Source organism: Chaetura pelagica, unplaced genomic scaffold (assembly GCF_000747805.2).
Source record: "Chaetura pelagica isolate M959 unplaced genomic scaffold, ChaPel_1.0 scaffold83, whole genome shotgun sequence".
Lineage (NCBI taxonomy): Eukaryota > Metazoa > Chordata > Aves > Apodiformes > Apodidae > Chaetura > Chaetura pelagica.
In genome coordinates this window covers 5604424-5628521 of record NW_009952893.1, presented here as the reverse complement: position 1 = coordinate 5628521, position 24098 = coordinate 5604424, and the positions used below count along the sequence as shown (strand labels likewise).

The 24098-nt window shown below is 38.6% G+C and overlaps 1 protein-coding gene across 1 annotated transcript; it reads right to left on the bottom strand.

The window, feature by feature from the left end:
* Nucleotides 1-15004: 15004 nt before the first annotated feature.
* On the bottom strand, nucleotides 15005-23661 carry XKR9 (XK, Kell blood group complex subunit-related family, member 9). Its single transcript, XM_009995602.1, has 3 exons — nucleotides 23387-23661; nucleotides 16968-17197; nucleotides 15005-15648 (listed from the first exon to the last, which is right to left on the bottom strand). The coding sequence occupies exons 1-3, from the start codon at nucleotides 23659-23661 to the stop codon at nucleotides 15005-15007; spliced, it is 1149 nt and encodes a 382-aa protein (XP_009993904.1).
* Between the last annotated feature and the right edge of the window lie 437 nt (nucleotides 23662-24098).

The window sequence follows — 24098 nt, the reverse complement described above, 5'->3', positions numbered from 1 at the left end:
CAGCAGGAAAGGCATATTTCATGCTCATGTCACTGACCAAGACCTCTGGCCGAAGGGGAGTGATATTGATGCTCTCTGGAGCAGGTTTATCTGACTTTTAATCAGAAAGCCATTAGCCTGACACAAGGGTCAAAGTAGGGAGTATAAAATGCACTGATATAGGAGGGATCCACATAATGTCCAGAAAAGGCTTGGAAAAAGAGAGTCTGTGGCACTTCCTCTAATTATTTTTATTACCATGTTGGACTTCAAAACAGCAGCTGAAGAAAAGAAACAGTGAGGTAAAGCCTTGACCCCACTGAAATCAATGGGAATTTTACTACTGACCTCAGTAGGACAGAACTTGACTTTTTCCTAAGTTTAAAAGAGAGCCTGCTTGTTTTGAGCATATAAAAATTGCAAGATGGGCAGGGATTTCAGTCAGACCAAGAAATCTCCCTCTGTTTTCCTGTGCAGACCGGAGGCTGTCAAACCAAAAGCACTGGCTTAGCTGGTTCCTGCTGGGTGCCCTTGCCTTGCTTCTGCCAGGGCTCTGACTGCACAAATTGTCTTTAATTGCCCTGAACAGCCTCACCTGAGACACCCACCCACACCTTCTACTGGGGGTCAGTAGCCCCCTTGAAGTTTGGCCCTGGTGTGTCAACTGGTTTACCTGGATAGATAGTGGACCTGTAACGTAGGCAGCATTCTCTTCAATCCTATGTCTTGTTGCAGCTCCTGGACAAGCATCAGATCTGTGCAGCAGGCTTCCTTCTGGTCCTGCACCCAGTGTTCCTGACTGGCTGGACTTTGAACCTAAATCATTACTTTGGTTTGCTAGAGGCTGTCAGCATAAGCCAGCAGCAGCAGCAGGGCCCCATTTGGGTACTGTGGGACTGTGGCTTGGTTGCACATGTAAAAAATTACAGTCTTGGCCTGTTTTCTAGGGAGAGCAAGAATAGTCATCATTGCTCCTCTGCTGCTCAGTTTAATTTCTTTCTCCCTCATATGGTACCAAGAAAGTTAGTTTCAGCACTTGGAACTGAGCGTTCAAACCACTCTGTTTCCCATTTGTGTTTTGTTTTGTCATTTTTACACTGACAATGTGGTAGGTGGGTACTCATCTGTCCTTAATGGAGCTAATGTGTTTCCATTCTTATTGGAAGTTTCAGAGTAGTCATTAACAAATTAGACCTGGGTGCTTATTAATATGTGGATCTCTGCATATGCAGTTTCCTGTCACACTGCAACACTAACAGCATATCAACAATTCTGGAGGATAAATTCCAATAGCTCCATTATATGAAAAATCTACTACCAGTGGCAATACTCAATTTCCAGATCCTGTTTTTCCACCCCCCATGCTGTACTGGACTGTAGCCAAGAACCTTTTAGACCAGTGGTGAAGAATTGGGACAAGCTTGTGATAAAATTCTGTCTGTATTTAGTATCCCTCAAACAATTTTATTCTGTTGTTTTTTGTTTGTTCCCTCTCCATTGGCTGAGTGAACTTGCACAGTCTCTTGACATCTACTATATCTATGGCAAGAGACTTAATAGAATACAAAAGTCTCTCCTTCTGTTTTGAAAATGACACATCTGCTTTATTTGATGCCCTCTTCTTATGTCACTACATATAAGTAAATGGTGAATGATTATTTCCTGTTCTGTTTCAATAGCACCTGTAGACTTGTAGTGTATCACCTTCCACTTCACTTGACTTTGAACATTTCTTATATAATTTGTTCTTTTCTGTGAAAGTTGTGAAATAGCTTTGGTAGTGTTTGTCTCCCTACAGGTATCTCTTGTAATCATACTACATTGTTTTTCTGAGATGGGGAAGTAAGAACTGTGTACAGTATTTGAGGTTAGCACATTTGGAGTTGAACTGCAGCTCTTCTGACTTAAGGAGAGGCCAGACCTACAGTTCATCTACAAAGGCAAGTGATTTACTCAGTAACTCAAGGAATTTTAAACAACTGCCATCACTTAAATTTTTATCCCATTCAATCAAAGAACGGATCAACCTTTGATCTTTTGCACCAGGTCTTGGGTAATAGAGGATTGAAATAGCCTTCTCTAATAATCCAGAGATTATGTATGTTCCTACAGAATCCTAGGGTAATTATACTTCTCCAGGTAAATCCAAATCCTCAGCCTGGATTTATGTACCTAAACTTCACTGCTTATCTATGGAGGTGCTCAAGCCCATAAGTTGAATGCCTCACTAGAACTTCTCTGGTTACTTGCTAGCTCCACTGAAGTTCTCATTGGGGGGAACTGGGGCACTTAAACCACAGAATCAAAAATAAAGGAAGCTAAAATTTCCTTATCCCACACTAGCTGATGTAAGTAACACTGATACCACTTTTTCCACATGGCAAATTTTCTAAAAAAATTATAGTGTTCAAGTTCCTGCTACCTGACTTTTTTTCAGGCTGACACTGGTTAAATCAAGAGCCTGATTTAAAAAGGACAGGGAAGGTTGAAAACATACTATTGCCTATGCTGTAAATTCTTGCAGATAAAAAGAGAAATTCTACCCCTGGCATTGTCAACCTCCCATCCTTGTAAACCAAGGGAAAAAGAAAACCTTGACAGCTAGAGAGGGAGTAGGGAGGAGAATGGAGTGATACAAAATGTTGCTACAAAAATTCAGTCTGTGAAATTGTTTTTGTCCCTCTGTTACATTCCTTTCTTTAATAATCTCTTAGGCAATTAAACCTCCAAAATGGAGAGTGCTTTCTTCACAAACTGAACTTCGGACATTATCACCACGCAAGGAAATCATCCTAGCATGTCCTGGTGGCTATTTGAAAGATTGCAAAGTCTTTTCAGTAATTCTGCTAAGAATGTGTTTCTAATGGAAACAGTTTTCCAAATGAAAATTGTGTCTAGATAAAGACAATCAGCTGCATGATGAATGCTAGAACTGCAGATTAATAGTTTATACATGGAGTAGATTAGTTGGTAGATAACAGACCAAGGATGTCAAAGAAGGATTAGGAAAATGAAAAGCAGCCCCCACACTTATGGTTGCTTATACAGTAAACAATATAGTACAGCAACAACCATCTGTTTTCATTATATTTGTGAATATTTTGTGGTGCTTCTTGTTATTAGCATCATGTTTGCTCTCTTTGTTACACCAGAGGACATCACCAACAGAGATGCTCTTTTTGCAGTCAGCTGTATTGCCTAGAGTAACATGGGTAGAATACTTCAGATGAAAGAAATTCAGATTATACAGATATAAATACCCAGACTATAGGAACATACGTGTAAGTTAAAAAGAAGAGATAGGAGAGACTCTGGAGTCCTGGAGTTAAAGACCCAAATCAGGCCATCTGCGTGGATCAGTGAAGCACAGTGGGGATATTTTGGCTGAAGCCCAGAGGTCCCTACTCACTCTTACACAGCACCATATCCACAGTAACAAACTCTCTAGGCCCAGCATGCTCACTGGGCAGCTCTCTGCTTAATGCCTTCTTTGCAGGGGGCTTGGAGCTGCTCCCCATTCCCCTGTCTTCACAGCATCAGCAGTCCGCAGCTCATCTGGACATCCAGAAACAATGAAGATGTGACTGTTCAACCTCTCTCTATAGGAAGTTAGAAGGATAGTAATCTTAGGAAGGGTCTTGTGATATTGGAACAATATGTAGGCTGAGATTTTTCACAAACCATCTAAATGAGGACAACTACATGAGGCTTTTCTATTAATATTTGGAGGTTGAGAGCCTTGTAGAAGCTACAGCTCTTTCTGGCAATTGGTTCCATGTTGTGTTTCCCAGTTTTACCTAGAAACACTAAGTCCTGTGGCCTGCTTGTGTGGTGCAATGCTATTCAGGACCTGGAGGCTTTTCATGGAATGTTTCCTTTTTCAGGCTCTCCCAGCCCAGATTTCACAGAATCACAGAATGTTAGGGGTTGGAAGGGACCTCAAATGATCATCTAGTCCAAACCCCCTGCCAGAGTAAGATCGCCTAAAGCAGGTCACACAGTAATGTGTACAGGTAGGTTTTGAATGTCTCCAAAGGAGACTCCACAGCCCCTCTGGGTAGCCTGTTCCAGTGCTCTGTCACCCTTACAGTGAAAAATGTTTTCCTTATATTTACATGGAACCTGCTATGCTCCAGCTTGTACCCATTGCCACTTGTCCTGTCACGGGACATCACTGAGAAGAGCCTGGCTCTGTCCTCCTGACACTCACTCTTTACATATTCATAAATATTAACAAGGTTGCCCCTCAGTCTCCTCTTCTCCAAGCTAAAGAGACCCAGCTCCCTCAGTCTTTCCTCATAAGGGAGATGTTCCACTCCCTTTATCACCTTTGTGCCTCTGCACTGGACTCTTTCAAGCAGTTCCCTGTCCTTCTTGAACTGGGGGCCCCAGAACTGGACACAATATTCCAGATGTAGCCTCACCAGGGCAGAATAGAGGGGAAGAAGAACCTCTCTCGACCTACCAACCACACCCTTTCTAATACACCCCAGGATGCCACTGGCCTTCTTGACTACAAGGGCACATTGCTGGCTCATGGTCATCCTCCTGTCCACCAGGACCCCCAGGTCCCTTTGTCCTACATTGCTCTCCAGCAGGTCAGCCCCCGACCTGTACTGGTGCATGGGGTTGTTCTTTTCCAGATGCAAGACTCTACACTTGCCCTTGTTGTATTTCATTAAGTTTCTCCCCGCCCAACTCTCCTGCCTGTCCAGGTCTTGCTGAATGACAGCACAGCCTTTTGGTGTGTCAGCCATTCCTTCAGGTTTTGTGAAGCAAACTTGTTGACATTGCAGTCTGTTCCCTCATCCAGGATGTTGATGAATATATTGAATAGTCCTGGTCCCAGTACCGACCCCTGAGGGACTCCACTAGATACAGGCCTCCAGCTAGACTCTGTCCCATTGACCACAACTCTTTGACTTCTTTCCTTCAGCCATTTCACAATCCACCTCACTACCCGACCATCCAGACCACAGTTCCTCAGTTTAGCTGTGAGGATGCTGTGGGAGACAGTGTTAAATTCCGAACTAGAATTATGTTTATCATGTGAGAACCTCCAACAATAATGAAATATAGACAGAAATTGTGTTTCTTGCCTCATTTTCACTGGTTATTCAAGATATTATGTGATAAGAATGATTTATTTTTTTCCAAAATCTTTCAGTTTCTGCTTTTCTATAGTTAGAGAAATTTTCCAAATGCTGTTCTGTTATAGCTGCAACATACAGCAATGTTCTTGACTTTGAAGCCATGTTGCTGTCTGAAAATATCTCCATTTATTGCCAGTACCCTTTCAAGATTATCACTGTCAAATTGAGAGGTTTTTTAATGTTCTTATTTTTGTCTTGTTTGTTGACCTGCAGATTACTTGAAGCCACTTCTGTCTGTCCAGATGTAGTATGCTAACTTCTGAATGTTGAGGCTGACTGTTTCCAGAAGTTCAGATGACAGAGGACAATCCCTTTCAGCTGGGGGAAATTTGGATGGATATGAAAGAATTTGGAAGAGCAAATGATGACCTTTGCATCTGTTCAGATAAGCCACTAATTCAAACACATTTGCAATTGATTATAGATCAAAGAATGGTCAGCAGAACTAACTAGCAAGTTCCAACATAGTATGTCTTCTTATCTCATCTTACTAGCACCCCAGCTGGCTCTAGCAGGCTCTGCTTGAGCAGGAGGCTTGGACCTCTGGAGGTCCCTTCCCACTTCAGCTGTGTCCCAGCTGTGAGACAGAGGGACAGAAAGAGAAGAAATCACAGTGAGTAACATAATTTTGTCAGGGCTACAAGTACAGCACTGACATTGGTGTAGGCACCAGAGGACTGAGAAAGCATGTAAAAGCATGAAGGAACAGGACAAGACCTGGGAAAATGAGGAGCGCACAGAAGCAGTAAAATGTCTGAAATGGGAGATCGACAGAGTACCTTAGATAGGAAGGATGGAAAAGTGGAAAAGACATGGAAAAAACGTTCCTGAGAAAGGTGTTGCAAAGCCTCTGGTGTAGAAAAAGGAGAACTATATAATATTCCTCATCTGCAAACAGAGGGGAGGCTGCATGGCATCATAACTTGTGAATGGGACACTGACATATGAAGAAAAAAATATGTGCTTTGGGTGCCAGATGCTAGGGTAATGGTGAATTGCACTTGCTGGGAACCTGCTTCTAGAGCTCAGGAGGCAGTAAGAGAATCCAGGCTCCTAAAATTTATGAAAGGGGATTTTTTTGTTTGGTTGGATTTCTTTTTTTTATCATGGCGCCATATTGAATTGATCAATTTATTTCGCTGATCAACAACCATCAGATTCCTGAGTTCAGCTACAATAAACTGTATCAGTAACCACAGATTCTGCCTAATCTACTGCAGAGAAAACTGGGTTTTAAAACAAAAATTCAGGTGAAGAGCTTAAATCATGCAGAATTCTTGGCTCAGTGTATGACTGTCTCACACACACACGTAAGATACCACTGACACAATATTGTTGGTTTGACAGTCACCCATTTGCACATTTTATTGAAAAATGGAAAATGGAAGTGGGAGACAGTATTGTAGCGGGATTCTGTTGCTTTCTTCCTAAGTGGCTGAGCTGAAGACTCACTGTGTCCTTTCTCAAAACACCCAAGCATAAGTAGCCATTAACCCGCAAACAAACACCCATCTTACATGTCGAGTTTGGTAACTGCTGAGCCTCAGAGGTCCAGCCCATTTTGGTGGGGTGAAAGAGTAATTGCCCGTGACAAGGCCTGCAAGTTATTAATTTCTATTCTCCTATGCACAATCCCTCATTAGCAAAAAACAAAAACAAAACCAAAACACTTTAGTGTTGTTTTTCTTTCTGACTGAAGATGCCACACCCAGCTGCTTTAATTATATTTCTAAATACATGCACGTAAACATTATTTCTTGGGCTGGGAGAATGTAAGTGAGAGAAGGGCTTGGGGGGTTTTATTTCTTCTTTTTCCAAGAAAGGCATAAATTAGTTATTATTAGCTACAATTGTTGTTCAAGTCTGATTACAATTATAGACATTAAATCACCAATTATAATTTTATAGTCTGTTTTTTAACACAATCTTGTTTGAAACTGCCATCCTTATTTCTCTTTACAAAATTCCCCAGACTGTTCTACAGAACACAGTAGAAATAGACATGCAACTTGAAAAACAACTTTGTTTATATTATGCTTTTTTCAAAAGTTGATAATGATGTCTGTTTGCCAAAGTGCAAGCTCATTAACGTATGCAAAATCTGACAATGTCATTTAAGAAGTTGTTTATAAAGTTCTTCTACCATGTTATGTGGCCTTGCCTGTTTTCCCCTGTGTTTATGTAACTCTGCCATTCAGCTTTGCAGGCTATAAGGTCATGCTCAGTTAAGATCATGTTGTCAGTGCTATGCTGTAGAACCCAGGGAGAATTCAGCAGGAGTAAGTTCCTTCAACTTTCTCAAGTGAGAAAACATTATAGGCTCATATCAGCAGTTTGCACCTAAGCAAAACCTAATACAAGTTGATATGCTTTTAACTTTGAAGTACTTGAGATGGCTGCTTACTACACTGAAGACACTGATACTAAGTTCAGAGGAAGGTTACTTATTTCACCATGCTGTTCAGAAATGGCACAGAGGCTTTAAAAAGGCAGTCAGAAATGCTAAATATAAGCCATTATGCAGAAGAAGCAAATTAGATTCAAAGGGTCTCACCATCTCAGAGAAGTCTATGTCTACAGGAGAAAGAAAGTGCATTCCCACCATTCAGTTTTTAGCTTTTCAGCAGTTGAAGTAGCCAACTAATATCCCTGTGCTCCCTGTATAGACAATCTGAAGAAAGATTCTTACTGATAGTTTACTGGGGTTCTGCTACATGTGGTAGAATTACTATGCAAAGGATCAGTTCTGTTACCTAATTTTAGCTACCTAAACTGCAACTTGTTGATGTTCCTTCTTTAGTCAATGGGAAAGGCACCTCTAAAGTAAGATCCATCATGTCCTGAACAGGTGGCAGGGTAGACAGGATGACAGTCCTGTCATTTTATTTTCTCCATTGATTGCAGAGGACTCTATACAACTTAACATCCAATTTGAATTTATTTTCCACATGAGATAAATACCAACCTATAAGTAAGAGTACGCAGTACAACTCAGATAGTACTGCCACACTGTGTCAAAGTCACACTGTATGACTGTGTTGAAGCAGCACAGAGCTGTATGAGGTGTTGTTTTGCTGCTTCGGAGTGCTGACAAAAGCAGCTGACAGGTGACTAAGACTTAGCCTTTTAAATCTAAGTTTAGGAATTACTATAGCCTGGAAAAACACTGCCCAAAACAGCTTGGAAGAGACCTGTAGTATGTAATCTTTCTGTGTTGTTATATCTATTGTATGACACCCTTTTCTGGAGCCCAGATTACAAAAATATTTTCTTCTCACTCTGCCTTTTTATCCAGTTCAAACAGTATAACAAAGACCTGATGGTTTACAGACCTGTCAACAGCACACAGTCTCCATCATGGCATGTACCCCCACCCCGGCACAAGTTCAACCAAGTAAATGCATTTCTTCTCCCAGTTGAATAATGCAATATTCCCTAAAGATGCACATCTCCATGAAGAACATAGTTTGGAAAAACCCAAATATAGGCATAGCAGAATTATTAAAAGCCAGTGGTCTTTTCCTGAAGTTTCTCAAACATTTATGTGAACACACAGCCAAATTCTGATGATGAAACATTTGTCTTTGAAGAGGATAAGCTGTTTTCTACACCATGGACTGAAGATTCACAGAAACAAATGTCTGAAGGAGGCCAGGCCTGAAAGAAGGCAGGAGCTGAACATCATCTTATGGTGAAAACCAAACACCCAAAGGGGAAAGAACAGATAAGACAGTGCTTCTGCACAGAAATATTTGTTCTATAGTGCATTGAACATGAGTCACTGAAATACAAAATGTCATTAAAAAAAAGACAAAAACTGCAATTGTGATATAGGATTATAGCCTATGGACATAATACATAATCCATCTGATACACTCAGTAGTAGCTACAGTACTGCATAAAGATATTGGTCTTGCGTTTCTAGGAGCTCATGGTGAACTGGAAGAGAAAGCAGCAGGAAAGATCGTCAGTCTAGAAGACAAGATATACATTATTAACTGGGTTCATGCATTTGACACTCAAAGAAGTCTGAGAACATGATAATGATCTTCAAATATGTAAAATGCTGTTTCAGAGAAGAAGGAAAACAGCTGCTCTGCAATACAAGGAGAACAACAAGAGGCTCAGACTGCAGTAAAGAGATGGACACAAAAGTCTTCTGACTGACAAGACTGTGTAGATCATTGTGTTTTTCAGAACCAATTAGAAAACTTCTGCCAAGAGTGGCACAAGCCCAGTGGTCCTGCTGCAGGACAAACTACAAAACTATGTTTGAGGTCCTCTTCTGCTCTACTGCACTATAACACACTTCAAGTTTGGCCAAATATGTGGAGTATGCTATGTGAAAAATAGATGAAAAACAACAGGTTGCATTGCACCTATCCAATCTGCCATCCTTGTCATCTTTGCAAGCGACTTTCAAAGATGTAGCATTGTCATTTATTTTCTCAGCACAGCTACTAACTATGCAGGGACATTTAGCCCTTAATTTTCAGCAGTTTACGTCCTCCCCACAGAAAAAATGGGCAACCATCTCTTTTCCAAGGTGTTTGTAGACTCTCATTACAAAATACTTGTGCTTAATTGGAGTGACTCAAGATCACTTTTAAGTCCTGAGCAGACAAAGGATGACAGAACTTTGACACCAACCTTTTGTTGCATTCCAGTTGCAACAGATGTATATTCCTCTAAGTATTTTCATCCTAAACACCTGAACAAAGTGTCGATAGAAGCAACATTAATAGAAATGATGGTAATGAAGATTTTGCATTGAAATTAACAAAATCAGACTACAGCTATTGAGGCATGAATGTGCATTTGAAAAGTTCCCTATTCTTCCTCATTCTGCTCTGTTATTTACAGCTGTGTTCACTACCAGAAAAGAAATAGTATGCTAAAAATAGAAATATATATGGAAACCAACATACAATTTTAGGAAGGCCAGCGGAGTTTGTAGATTCAATAGGTGTTAGAAGGCTGAGATAAGTTTGAAGAAAGTCTGACTCAGAATCAACAATGATGCTCTCAAACCCCTCCTGCCCAAGTAGGGGAGGAGAGAGAGAAAAAGAGAAAGAATTTACTGGATTGAAAACTGAACTACACAGCTTTAATTAAACACTAATGATAAAAGAAAATACCTACAATTATATACAAATCTGTTCAGGAATGTGCAAAACCCCTTTTGCCCCCCCACCCACCCCCAGCAACTCGCCCAGCACTCCACTCAGCTGGAACAGTCTCAAAAAATCCCGGAGCTGCCAGAGAGAGCAGAGTGATGAGGGTCAGGAGAGCTCGAGCCTGGGGGTCGATGGTGATGGATGGATGGAGTCCTCCCTGGACACTGGACATGGACAGAAGAGAAGGGAAGAAGAAGCAGGAAGGAAGTTGTCTTCTGTGATCTCTGACCTTCCCCTGAGCTCACGTAGCTACACGGAATAGAATATCTCTGGCCAATTTTGCTGTCTGACTAACTCAGCCTCCTATGGGGGGGTCAGAGACCTTGAAGTCCTGGCAGTAACAAACATTCCAGCGTTGTTATCAGTCCTATCTGGAACACTCTGCTACTAGTTAAAAGAAAGCTTACTGTAGGAAAAAGAAATCAGTAAGAGGAAAAGTGGCTTCATCCTAGCTTATACCAGGACAAAGAATCACTCTCTGCACCATTAAGGTCTACATTTTACTAAGCTAATGAATGTAAGAGTCTTATAGCAGGCATCTCCAGCGTGACTTACTTGTATTTGTTGTATGTTAACTAATTGAAGCTAAAAAGTGAATATTTTTTTTGTGAAGATGGATTCCAAGGGGTCATCTGCATTCCATTCAAATACTGATTGTACAGCCTGTCTACTTTGCTATTCTTCTTTTGAATTCTACAAAATGAAACTGAAGTGCTAGGAAGTAGAGAAGATCACAAAGAAGTAGTACAGGAAAATTCTTCAGCTAGAATGAATGACAAGTGCACACATTGCCTCAGGTTCAGACAAGATAAGTTGTTTAACTTCTCAAAGCGTACCTTTCTTTCTTTTTTTTTTTTTTTAAATATAAACATGGTGGAAATTGTGGCAGAATGTAGGTAAGCCTAAAACCAGCTGTGTTTGACCTTTGTCCATGCTTCTGCACTGCATAATAAAAATGAGCAATCTTTGTTTTGAAACCAACTTTGAGATGCAAGACTCCGTGGTAGAAAAAAGACCTGGTGCTTTAAGGTATAAAAATACAAAGGTTAATGTTTGGGCTTGGGGCTTTTAGAAAGAAATGTGATTAGTACCAGTAACAAGAAAGAGGTGGAACTCAGTACTCTGAAGGGTTAAATTGAACTTTAGTCTTCCGCCGATCACCCTCTGGCACTGTGTCTTCATAAATTTCCCCTGTTTATGGAGTGTTTTTGATGGCAGGCAATTCTTTGTTGAAAGTTAAGTGCTCTTTTATATGAATAAATAAAGAAGGCTTTGGTTTGAATGAATACATTATTTTGACAAATGTTTATTGGAAACCCAATTATGGCTTCATAAATCTGTGCTATCTGTGGTACATCAGGTGAGCTCACCAATGCCATCAAATGGCACATTGAATATTAGGATAATTAAAACAATTCTGTTGAATGTTGTCCCTCTTACCTGGGTCTGACAGTAGTCAAAACAGAAGACAAAAGAAATTGTTTATTATTTTTATTTAACTCATTAAAATACCTCTTGTAAGATGTAATGGACATACTTAATAAAAAAAGGAAAAAAAAAAAAACATTTGTTTTCAATTTTCTGTTAGATTAAAATGACACGGTCAGGCAGAATGCATGAACTGAGTGGCAGCTGAATTTTAAGAGTAGTTGGGGAACAGAAAGGGTATGAAGTCTACTGTTTGAGCTTCACACCTATGTGAAGTGGAGCCTTGTTTGATGTGTCTGAAGTGGTCAGTGAGGATATGAAATGTGTCTAGAATCAATTTACGTGCTTCCCTGTCCTCCCTGCTACAGTGATTCTGACCTAGAATGACGACATTAATTTGAAGCCATTTTCAAAATCATTAAAATGAAGGGAATCAAATGAAAAACTTGAACTCAAGGTCAGAAAGAAAGGGAGGATGTTAAAGTTGAAAATAAATTTTAAAACATTTCCAGGTGACCATCTAACAGAAATTCCCAATTCTTGATGCCCTCTGACTGACAACAGCAAAATGGAGACATTTACAGTACTTGTGGCAGGACACTGACTATCTGTTCAAGCTTTATCAAAAGAATCTGCATGATTTCCCAGTTTAAGGATATGGCTAAATTTATATTCACTAGGACTTACAATGCAGATTGAGACGTAAGTCATTGGCTTTGGTGTGTGTTTGTATTAGCATTATATAAATAGCCACACAGATGCCTTCCTTACCAATTGAACTTCAATATAGCATTCCTCTCAGTGGCACAAAAGAGGGAACAAGGAGACCTAAGGAGAACAACAGAAGGCAGCACAACATTCAGCTTTTCTCCCATGAAAGAAAATGAGTGTTAGGAGTTGGCCAGAGAGATGACAATGAAGTAATTTTATTTGAAATTTGTCCATTCACTGAAAGGAAAAAAAAAATAAATATCCAAGAGAAATTTATTTTGTTTCACCACAAACTAACCATCTTCCAGAGCAAATCAGGCTCCAGATTTCTGGCATCTGAAAGCAGGCAGATAACCTGGAGGCTCCAGGGCTGAAACTCCCACAGTAGGACTTCCAAGAAGCTCATATTTCCCCACAGATCATCTTCTCAGATAATGTAGAAAGTTTGAGGGTTTTTTCCAGTTAAAGGTTACATAAAAGTTTATAATTTTCTGCAAGATAGAGATAATATTCTCCCCTTTCAACCCTACCTTATCCTAGTCTCTTCTCAGGATTTCAGATGAACAAACAATAAAAGTGTGGGAAGTAATATAGGGATAGTCTTCACTATTTAGGATCCTATTTTTTCATAGCCAAATCAGGGTACATTCAGCTTAAAAACAGGCAAGCATTTTGCTGCCAAAGGCACCATTACTAGTAAGAAATACTCTGGAGGTAAGGGAGGCAGATCTTAGGGCAATTGTGGTCAATGAAGCAGGATAGAGCCTTGAGCTTTTTCTCTTACCTAAGCAGCTTTCCAGGGCAAACAAATCTCTTTTCCAGAGGAGAAAGAAGTGAAGGTAGTGGTTTAGATTTATTTTAGAGAAAAACTATTGCTAAGTCTCCTTGATTGTGCTTTTTTATGTCTTAACTTCTGGACTCACATTCCAGTTACCTCTAAGTGAAAATAAGGAATTTTAGAAGTAAATTCTTCTTACCATGCTAATTTTTCATGTGTATCCTCAGAAAGTCAGACCATTCAGTCCAAGCTATGCACCTAGAAATTACTTTGCTAGAATAGGATTCATATGATGCAAGTGGCTGGCCTGGTAAAGACAATTATGAAACTATAACAGGAAAGAAACACATTTTGAAACTTCCCTGAGCTGTGCTAAGGCTGGAAGGGTAACAAGAAAAAGGCAGCCTGCAGTCCACTTGACACAAAAGGCACAAGACAGAGCTCTTCAGCATCCTAATTATCAACCAAAGCATCAGCCCCTCTGCCAAAGTCTCAGGGATGTTTGCTGTGAATCAATAACGCTAACAGATTTGCTTCCTGGCAAAGTTTATCAGATTTTCCTATCTCTAGTCTCTTATCTCAAATACTGTTTATTCCATTTGCCTGTGGCTACTATGCAAATGTGAATTATTGCAAGAGGAAAGGAGAGGAGAAAAAGCCCTAGTTTTCATAATTTAGATTTAAAACCCAGATGCTCTGAAAGACTTTCCCTTAGATTTTATTTCTGAAGAAGCTGTGGCTATCCATCTTATTTCCTGTGCTGTTGATTCATCAATTGAACATAGGACTGAAATGTTGTCTAATTTCACTTTACCTTCTGCCAATAAAATGCTTGATGAGCAAGCTGGCTATTCCAGCATTTCCCAGGCCCTGTGGGTGCAGTGCATCAGAACAGTTACTTTTCTCTTCTGCAGTGACAAACAAAGCAGCACCATGGCATACCTTGTATAGCCCCCTATTTCCGTGGAAATCAGCATTTAAAATATTACATCTTAGACGTTAAAGGAGAGGAAAGCTTCGAGGAAGACAGTTCTTCCTTTATATGCAAGACTCCAGTTGCCATCCATAAATCAGGATCCTTTTATTATCCAGAACAACAAGCTAGCATCACCCCTAAACACAGAAGTTTGTGTGAAAGTTTACTAGAACAAAACCAATAAAGGAGTCATTAAAACACCTAGAAAATACAATGCTTTAAAATATCTCTGCAAATTTCCTGTGACAAGACAGTGATTGAGCCATAAATCAATGCCATTCTTCCTCAGGGGATATTTAGGGAGAAGGCAGTACAATTTGTAGCTACGCTCATCCAAAGACTCCAGCTCCTTCACTAATGAGGAGAAGCAGGCAGAGATAACTGATCACTGCCCCCAGTTATTTCAAACGCACTCCTCTTTCCTTCCTGCAAGAGAAGAAAAGCAAGCCTTGTTTTTAACAAGATTAAATTAAATTAATAGAATATGGTTTTAATGCTAGCTTTCATTTGGTTAACTTTCCTTTTTCCTGTGTTTTATTTGCATTGCTAAAAATGAAAACAGTGGGTTTGTTGGGTGGATAGATTAAATTGCTTCTTTTTCAAAAGCAACTTTGACCAGCACAAGAGAAATATTTGTGCTATAAAGACTTTGTACAGCATCACAGAAAACAATAGTTATTTAGAGCTAGTAACTCTGCTCCATTATGTGGTACTCAGAGATGATACAAGAAAAACAATGCCAGAGAGCCAAACTGTCCAGCAAGTATTTGCTTTTAAGTTCTCACCAAAAAATCTATACTGTTCATTGCTTTATGAAATTTTGAAATTTATTAATTTCCACTATATCTTTTTGTCCTTCCCGTCCATCAACTCCATCTGAATGTATCTGTGATCTGCAATAAACAGTGGGGTGAAAATGCTTATAATAAAGAACAAGAAAAATAATACCTAACAGCAGACTAAGAACAGTTACGATGCTCACAATTGTGAAATGTATTTCCTTGATAATGGAAGTTTTCCAAAACATATATACAAACAAAATACCTAGTGTTACAACAGTATGAGTAGCATAATAAATAGAAATGCAAACTTTTGTTTTTCCTCCCTTTATGTTGAAAAAGGTAAAAATTAGAATTATCCCAACAACAGTTCTGTACAGATATTCCATCTTCTTAGATTTGCAAAATGTTGTATGTTGTTTTAAAGTCCAGATGAAGCCACAGATCCAAAGAAGTATCAGCAGAATTACAGAACTTCTAACATTTAGTAGAGTGATCAGTGAAATACTGATTATCCAAGAAGTAGTGGTAAGCAGTTTATAGAAGAGATATACTAACTTGGGAAGCACATGAAATTCTTCTTTATCAGGTAGAGATTTTCGTAGTGATATCTGATAATCAACCATTGAAATGGAGATACCAAAAAAAGACATAATAATAGCAGCATCTAAACAAAACACAGGGATAAATGTTAACCCCCCCAAAAAATATACTTATTTTACATTACAATTTCTGAATGAACTTTTGGGAAAGTTCAGTGTTCTCTTAACACTTTCTTTATATATTTCCTCTGTGGTCCTGAATAAATCACCATAATTTTAGGGCTCAGTTTAATTAGCTAAATCTAGGCATCTAATGCTGTTTGGCATGCTTGTGTTATTCTGCCCATTAGTCTCACCTAAGTTGAGTATCATATCTGCCATCTCCATACACGGATGACTTAGAAATTCCCAGTGTTGCAAATATCACATAAATACATAAGTTTCAGTGACTGATACAGACTCTGGTGTGTCCATGATGTAGAAATCTACAACTAAGACTTGACCCTTCACATGGTCATATTGAATTATAGAATCAGAGCATCCACAACCTCCCTGGGCAACCTATTCCAGTGCCTTACTACCCTTGTGGTGAAGAATTTCTTCCTAATATCTAACCTAAATCTACCCTCTTTCAGTTTAAAACCATTGCCCTTTATCCTATCACTACCCTCTCTGCTGAAAAGTTTCTCCCCATCTTTCATGTAGGCCCCCTTTAGGTATTGGAAGGCCACTATAAGGGCTCCCCAGAGCCTCCTCTTCTGCAGGCTGAACAGCCCCAAGATGAGGTTCATCTAACCATTTTGTCTGAGTACCTATTGAGTCCATGGACTGTAAAGGAACACTAGATAGCAGTGCAGGTATCTTCTTTGGTTAGATAAATTGCAACCCTGAGTAACTCAAAGTCTTGCCACTACTGCTGCTATTTTTAGAGCTGAAAATGGTACAGCTGCTATCTTGCATCTGAGAGTTGAATGAATATCTCTTCATTATATTGCATTCCACAGTGCTGACACAACCTTACTTGTTTTCTGACTCTGTCCCTCATCTGTAATATGTGGATGATGGTAGTGACAGCACACAGGGTTGTTCTAAATATGTTGCTGATGTCAGGATGACCAGTTAGCAGTTTTAAAAGAAACTGTAAGCAGAAGCACTCAAAACAAACTGCTCTGCAAACAATATACTAATTATATTCAATTAGTTATTTTCAAGTGATGTATCATTGTGTTTCTATTAGATACTATGATTTGTTAAATTGAAATCTCCCTTCTCATGGATTTAGCAGAATGGGCCATCTACTAGAGAGAAATTCTAATGAAATGCAGACTAATACAGTGGAGTGTATCTTTTCCAAGGTGTGTTTAGAATGTTATCCAATCACAGCAGTCCTCTTTTTAGGTGAGATATTCAACCTGCAAAAAAAAAAAGAGAAAGGCAGACTCACATTGATAGAAATTATTTTTGCCATGTTCCTGTTCCATGAGGATGTAAATCTGGACAAAAAGCTGTGGTGTGGTCTCAAGAAAAGTCTTGAACACCTTGAGCATGTTAATATCAGTCACTACATCAACAGCTTGTTTTTGAATGAAGTTGGGAGGGTCTGTTTCTGGTGCATCTCCTCTGCTGCTTTGTTTAAATGCAGCTTGGTAGCCATACTTCAAAGCAAACCAATACCTAATAAAAAAAAAGGAGATTTGATTACACAGCATTTTTGTAAGTGCAACTCAATAAAATGATACAGCCTAATAATTATTTTTGCCATTCCATTCTCACTTCACATTTAAACTTTGAATGTAGTCCAGCACCTTCTACTAAGATAAAATTTTGTCCAATATCTATCAGGTATCAGTGATATCAGGTAATAATTTATGATCAGTGATACCAGTGCAACTACTGGAACAGAACACAGTTTGTCTGAAAAATTACAAGCTTTATTTTCTTAGGTTCTTATTTCTAAGCCTTGCAACTCTGCAGCACCATCACAGGCACTGACATTGCTAGTAACATGGCATAAGCTTTGCAAGGCCTCAGGACTGAGGTTTGTCCAGCTTGCTCTGTTTGAAGTTTTCTTGATTTGTCTGTGAATTTGTTTTACTTGGTTTAGTTTCTATTTTATGCAGAAAAAATGGTGATTTCTTCCAATTTACCAGGTGACTAATTTTTTATACTTCTGTTGATTTTTGTATGGTACAGCTGTAATTTTATATGGTAACAGTAATAACCAAGTATTCTGTACTGAATGAAATACTGATGACAATTTCACTTATACTAATAGTAAGTTCTTGACTTTATAGGTATATAAATCCTGTGTGTTTGCTCATAAACAGGATTTTGAGCATAACAGCCTTCATACATCACTTTCAAGCCTACTTCTGTCTATTCAGTTCCCAGATATCTTGAGCTGCCAGTATTCTTCTCCAATGAACCCATTTTGACTACAACTGGCAGGCAAGGACAGCAAAAGCAGTCCTTTTCCAAGAAAACTCACTGTTATTCAGCCCAATTATTTAGTATTATAAAGGTGTTCCACCTCAACGAAAAAAATTTATTCAGCTGGATCATTAAGATTATATAATTTTTTCAGGTCAATTTTCTTGAGAAATCAAGCAGAGCACCACAAACCATCACTTGATTATCTTAGACAGCTGTACAAGCCTGTGAACGTTCAGGCTCATAAAGCAAGGTCCTGTGCCTTAGCCTGTCTCCTACTTCCATTCCTTAAGGCTGCAACTGAGATGATTTCAAGATTCATGCTGAAGTGGCACAGGTTCCAGATTCCCTGATCTTCCACAAATCGACCACAGACAGTACGGACGGCACGAAACCCGTGTGGTTGCATTTCCGCTACATAGGGAACAGGGGGCAGCAGATCATTAGACATCCAGACCTCATCCCGGTATGACACTGCAGCACAGTTCCCTGCCGCTTACCAAGAGAGGCAGGAAGAATTTCTGGCTCCTGCAGGTGTTCAAAGTTTAACACCTTCATCACCTTTGACCACAGGTGAGACAGCATCAGGGGGTTCTTCCGCAGCTACAAGCGGGAGGGCTGGGATTTGCAGGTCGTGGGTAAAGTGCTTGCTAGAGGAATGATGACTTTCTCCCAGATAAGTTAAAGCATGTTGAATAAATAAGTGAGAATTGCAGCTTGGGAGCATCAGGAGTAGGTGTGGAGCAGCTATACTACTACTGAGGAGCCTTTGGCAAAGATCCTTTGCTCTTCTCCTTGCAGAGATTCATAGGTTGCAGCCCTGCCATTCAGACCATACATTGATTCTGTGAGCTGGCTCTAGATCCATTACTTACTCCCAAAGGGAACTATTTTCTACTTTTATGTTTTTGTGTATTTATCTTACTGTTCTCTGAATAATTGCTCATAAGTAAAGAATTGAAATGTTTGGCAAACCATCTATAGCTTTTTCAGTTTATAAAATAATGAGTATTCCAAAGCCTCTGGATTTTGCATCTGAGATGTAAACATCTGGAGAGTTTGCAGTGTTCTCAATAAAAAACAGTTAGGTAGACCAATCTGTTAGTTGTCCATGGACTCATTCACCAGACTCTGTGTTTGTCCAAACAGCAAGAAGTGGAAACAAGGTCTGAGCTGCTGAGCTTGCAGCTGAGAAGGCAGATGATACACAAGGTAAGAATCAGATATTGTAAGAAGATGGACACCTGAAATCACTTGTCAATTTTTGGAAACATATTCCTTCTATACAGAGTATGTTATATTAGGTTTGTAGTGTGATAAGATGGTAGGCTATAGTGTTTGTCACTAGTTGTAGCTTTTTCAGTTAGTCCAGTTCTGGCTGTGAATACTGCATAGAATACATTGTCTTTTTCTAGAAAAGCTCATTTACTTTTATTGCTCTGTGACTATGTATTAAGCAAGGTGGAGTTCCCTGAACTTCACATGCCTGTGTCACTTATTGTAGTTCACTGTGGCAATTTTTTCATTTTTAAGAGTATTTTGAGCTTACATTCCCATTCCCATCTGCCCACTTCAGCTGCAGTATTTGGACATTCTAGGAAGGGGCCACAGCCAACTTTTAGGCCTAACATTGGACCATTGCATTCACAACCAAGGGCAAACTTTGACTCGTACTCAAAGGGTAGGTCAGGCTAAAATATTGTCTTTTCTCATGCCCACAGCTCACCTAAACACTTGCCTGCTCTGAACCTATCATAATTATACCCCTATAATCTATATTTCTAGAATATATCTATTGCTATAGAAGTTCTGTGTTTCCATCTTTAATCACTGAGAAAAGGATTTTTAAAAGTTACTTCAACTGGCATAGAAATACATTAATCAAAATAGTTGGATTGGTTATGTATTTTAAATAGAGGTACATCTTAAACTGAAGGCAAAATGGCTGTGGGTAGTATGTTATTAATACAGACAAATGCAGTGTTACCATTTACTTTTTCTCCCTCTAAATTCATTACAGAGGATTTTTTCTTTTTTTCATTAATCCAAGGTATATATAAGCTATTTGGAAGCCAAGAGTCAAAAATCACAGTTTCTTTACAAATGAAATTGTCATATATGAACAGGAAAGAATTATCATGTTTCCAAATATTATGTTCACTATAATAGGTTAAAAAGGGTTTCTGCCTTTATAGGATTGCTTTGTGGAGAACACAGATGATAGGAGTCTTGTTTTAAACACTCACTGAAACACAGCTCCACTGCCTCTCTGTTCTTGACACTCCTGTATTTTCATTGTTATGTCTTAAGGGGTGAATTTTGCTCCTGGTCTCCTGTAAAATTAGGAAAGCCTCAGCTCTCCAAGCATACTCGGAATTCACAGAGGTGACAGCTACTTGTTTTTCTTGTTTGACAGCTTCACAGCCTTCAAATGTCATAGGCAAGCTGCCTTGCCAGTGCTTCCACAACACATGGTTCCCCATCATGTGCTTCCCTTCAGATTTCCAATGAGAACTTTCCACCACATCTCATCTCATCAAACTACACTGATAAAGATTTGGGTGCCATTTAGAAATTCATGAAGGGAGGGGGTGAGAGAGACCTGGCAGCAATCACTGTCCCTTCTCAATTCTGGTCAGGCAGACACAGTCTGCAGCACAGTATAAATCCTTAATCAAAGGCAAATTATTCTCTGCTGCACGTTAATCTTCTATATATCAAAAGGCTGGGACCAAGTCCATGAAACTGATGCAACAAAAGTCTACTTAGGAGACTAAATGTATATTAAGAAAATGTGAACAGGCAGATATTATTCAACTTCTAACTCACTTAAACTAGCATTACAAACCTTGCTCTTTTACCTGTCCATCTGTATCTCACTGACCTGGCATCTTAAATACATTTCTATTTGTTTTGTCCTGTGGAACTTATTGTTACACACTTAAGTTGCTAGAGACATGTTACCAGCTTCAGTCCTCACTTGATACATTGGTTTGGGTGTGATTTAACAGGTTCTAAGTCTGTACCAGTATAAACTGAAAATTACCTATATTGACTTAATTTTTCTCACTGCCTTTTAAGAACTTATTATTAATTAACCCCAGATTCAACAAAGCACTTTTTACTCTGATGTTTCATGGATTTAAAATTCATCTTTGCAAAAAAAATCTCATTTATCTGCTCCTCTTCAAAGATGCAGGGCATCTTGAGCCTACCTTTAAGCATGAAGAGACAAAATAGCAGCTGCCAGTATCACAATGGCTGCTGCTTGTATGGCCTTCAATTCTGGGAGTGAAGGTTATTAACTGCTAAAATTTAGTCTTCTGCGGGTGTTCTTGACTGATGCTGCAAACTGCTACACATCACTGGACTACAGAATTCTTATGGTGCCTCAGGGAAATGTCCCCTTTTTCCACATTGACTGACTGTGTTATTGTCTTAATGTTGACCGTTTGCTGCTGTCCTCACTTCTAACATTTTTGTGACCCATTTCATATGAAATATTATTACAGGTCTACATTTTTTTCAATTAAAGTAAACTAAATCCTCATTAAATATGAAATAATTTTAATTTAATTTTTTCTCTACTTTCAATATACATTTATGTGTAAATAAGTGTATACCCACATATGATTTCCATATTTGTCACTTACTATTTGTCACACGGTAACATAACCAGATATTCCCATTGTGCTGTGCAAACATAACATAATGAAGATCCCTATATCAAAGATGGAGCAAGAGGTGTACAAGACATATGAGAGAAGGAAGAAATGAAGGAAGGTAATTTTGTAAGGTGTCTTGACATCTCATAATTTCAGGCATCCTAAATTCACTGGCCAAGTCAGTATTTACTGGCTAGGCCCCTATTTTCCTCTGTGGTGAGTGGAGAATACAGGTTTCTGCCCCAAATGACCTTTTGGAGAAGCTCACCTTAAAAAGTATGACCCAACTCCTGACAAAATCTATTTTTATCCATTGACTGTAGAGATAAACCTGAGGGATTCATTGTCTAAATTAACTGGATAAATCAGGTGACTAACAGAGAGGACAGAAGGGAGTTGTACCTGGATACACCTAAGAAAACATATAATAGGAAGTATATAATAGTTGATTACAAAGGTACAGGCACAGATGTCATATTGCTGTTATCAGCTTAGTCTTTACAGTATGCATTATCACCCTGCTGAGTTTTGAGGAGTGGCTGAAAGAACTTTGTAATTTATACATATAAACTTGAAAACTTTTTCCAGATGCAAGAAGCAGCATAGAAGACAATATAATCTATGCAATAGGAACTGGTGGCCAAGTTGACAATACTCTCAGTGCAAAGGGCAAAATTATATTTGTTAAATGATTTCTAAGTTTTTCTAATACTTGACATCGGAAAAATTAAACCTGTCAGTAAATACTCCTCTTTGAAGTCTAAAACTTTAGGATTGTAAGGAGAGGAGGAGCAGGAAAGTAAAGCTGGCGAACAAAAGGAAAAATAATATTGAGAGGCAAAAGTTAATTGTGACACCTAAAAGCTCTGTCACTTTCCTTGTTTCCACTTTCCATGATAACACTGAGTGAATAAAACATGTGCAGAGAATTTTTATATAGGCATAAATATATCTTTTATCACTTTCCATAGATTAGTACAGGAAGTTAAAGAAGGCATTTTAAATAAGTATTTTATTAAGTGCCTCTGATGAGTCTACATTCACTCATGTTTCTTCCATGTGACATACCCAAAATAATTAAAATTTAGGAATTTTTGCTAACATCTTTCAATTCAGGTTTAAAATGGGAGTAAAATCTTGGCAGAAATTGTCTCCATTATGATAATGATGATAATTTTATAGCAAAGCCACCACAGAATGTTAGGCATATGGTATCTTACACTATTCCTGGACATGTGCCTTTCAGCAAACAAAGGTTCCTGTCACCATTAACTAAGTCCCTGCAGGAAGTACTGCTGCAACTATTCTTAATATTCCACTGTCCATTTCTCTTCTTGGTTTTTCTACATACGGTTAGAATCTCAGGTTCAAAAATTACCTGTTACTTCAGCTGTCTCACTTGCTTAGTGTAACAAAACAAATTATCTTCCAAACATTCATTTTAAAACTTACATTTATGGGTGAGCACAGTATTACTCTGTAAGGCAAGCATTTTTATCAAAAGGCTGATGAATTAGAGTTAGGCTGTGAATTACAAAAATTACTACGTACAGGTAAAATTAACGAATAAGTAAAGAGTTGTATTCCATCAAAACCTGACATAATTTACCCCTTTTATCCAGGTAAAAAAGTCCATTTGCTTATTGGGAGCAATAAATGCTAAGACCAGAAGTGGTCTTGTGCCTGAAGCTATGTTTAGCATTTTTTAATAAACTTTCTTACAGCAATATGATTTCTCATTTTAAAATAAAATTGTAATTGTCCTTACCTTATAAAAATTCCACATTGAAAGAGATGAACTAGAAAAGTCCATTTTTTCTTCCCAGTATCAGTACCTTCCCAGTCATCTTTAAACCACTCATAACTGAATATCTGAGTTATTAATGATGAAAGACCCCTAAAACACAATATCGATACACTCCAAGAATATTGTCCTTGACAGAAATATTTACTAGCTACCCAGATATCCACTCCAATATCAACTACATAAATTATAATTCCAACAACTAAAAAAATAAAATTCTGCTTAGTAAATTTCATCATGCATTAGACTGTCACTGTTGTTATTCTTTCCTCACTTTATGCAAAGGAAAGTTAGAGGTAATCTAAACACTCTCCTACAAGGGAGTATTTTTCCTGCCACCTGCTCATAATGTTTTACATAAAGGAAAGCTGGGTGACGCATTTTTCTTATGGCAAAGGGACTTGCATTTTTCTGTATTCTTTATATATATATGAAAGTAACTTCACTGATACACATCTATTATGGAAAATATAAATGTCAACTGTCTTTATAATTGGCAGAGTCATTCTTCATTAGTGATTCCTAAAAAGAAAAAGAAAAAATTAAGATAACAGTAACAGTATTTTCTTTTCAAGTATCATACAGCAATTCCTATGACCAATTCTCATGCAAGTACAAAATGCACAATGGACTGAAATACCAGTGAACAATCAGTCCAAGAGAAGCTGCACCTCTG

What these genes read in the sequence shown, in the direction of transcription:
- XKR9 (XM_009995602.1), bottom strand. Translation starts at nt 23,661, where the DNA reads ATGATGAAATTTACTAAGCAGAATTTTATTTTTTTAGTTGTTGGAATT. An exon ending in CAATGTGGAATTTTTATAAG is followed by an intron (nt 17,198 to 23,386) that starts GTAAGGACAATT and finishes TTTTTTTATTAG; the next exon opens with GTATTGGTTTGCTTTGAAGT. An exon ending in CAAAAATAATTTCTATCAAT is followed by an intron (nt 15,649 to 16,967) that starts GTGAGTCTGCCT and finishes TGTTTTGTTTAG; the next exon opens with ATGCTGCTATTATTATGTCT.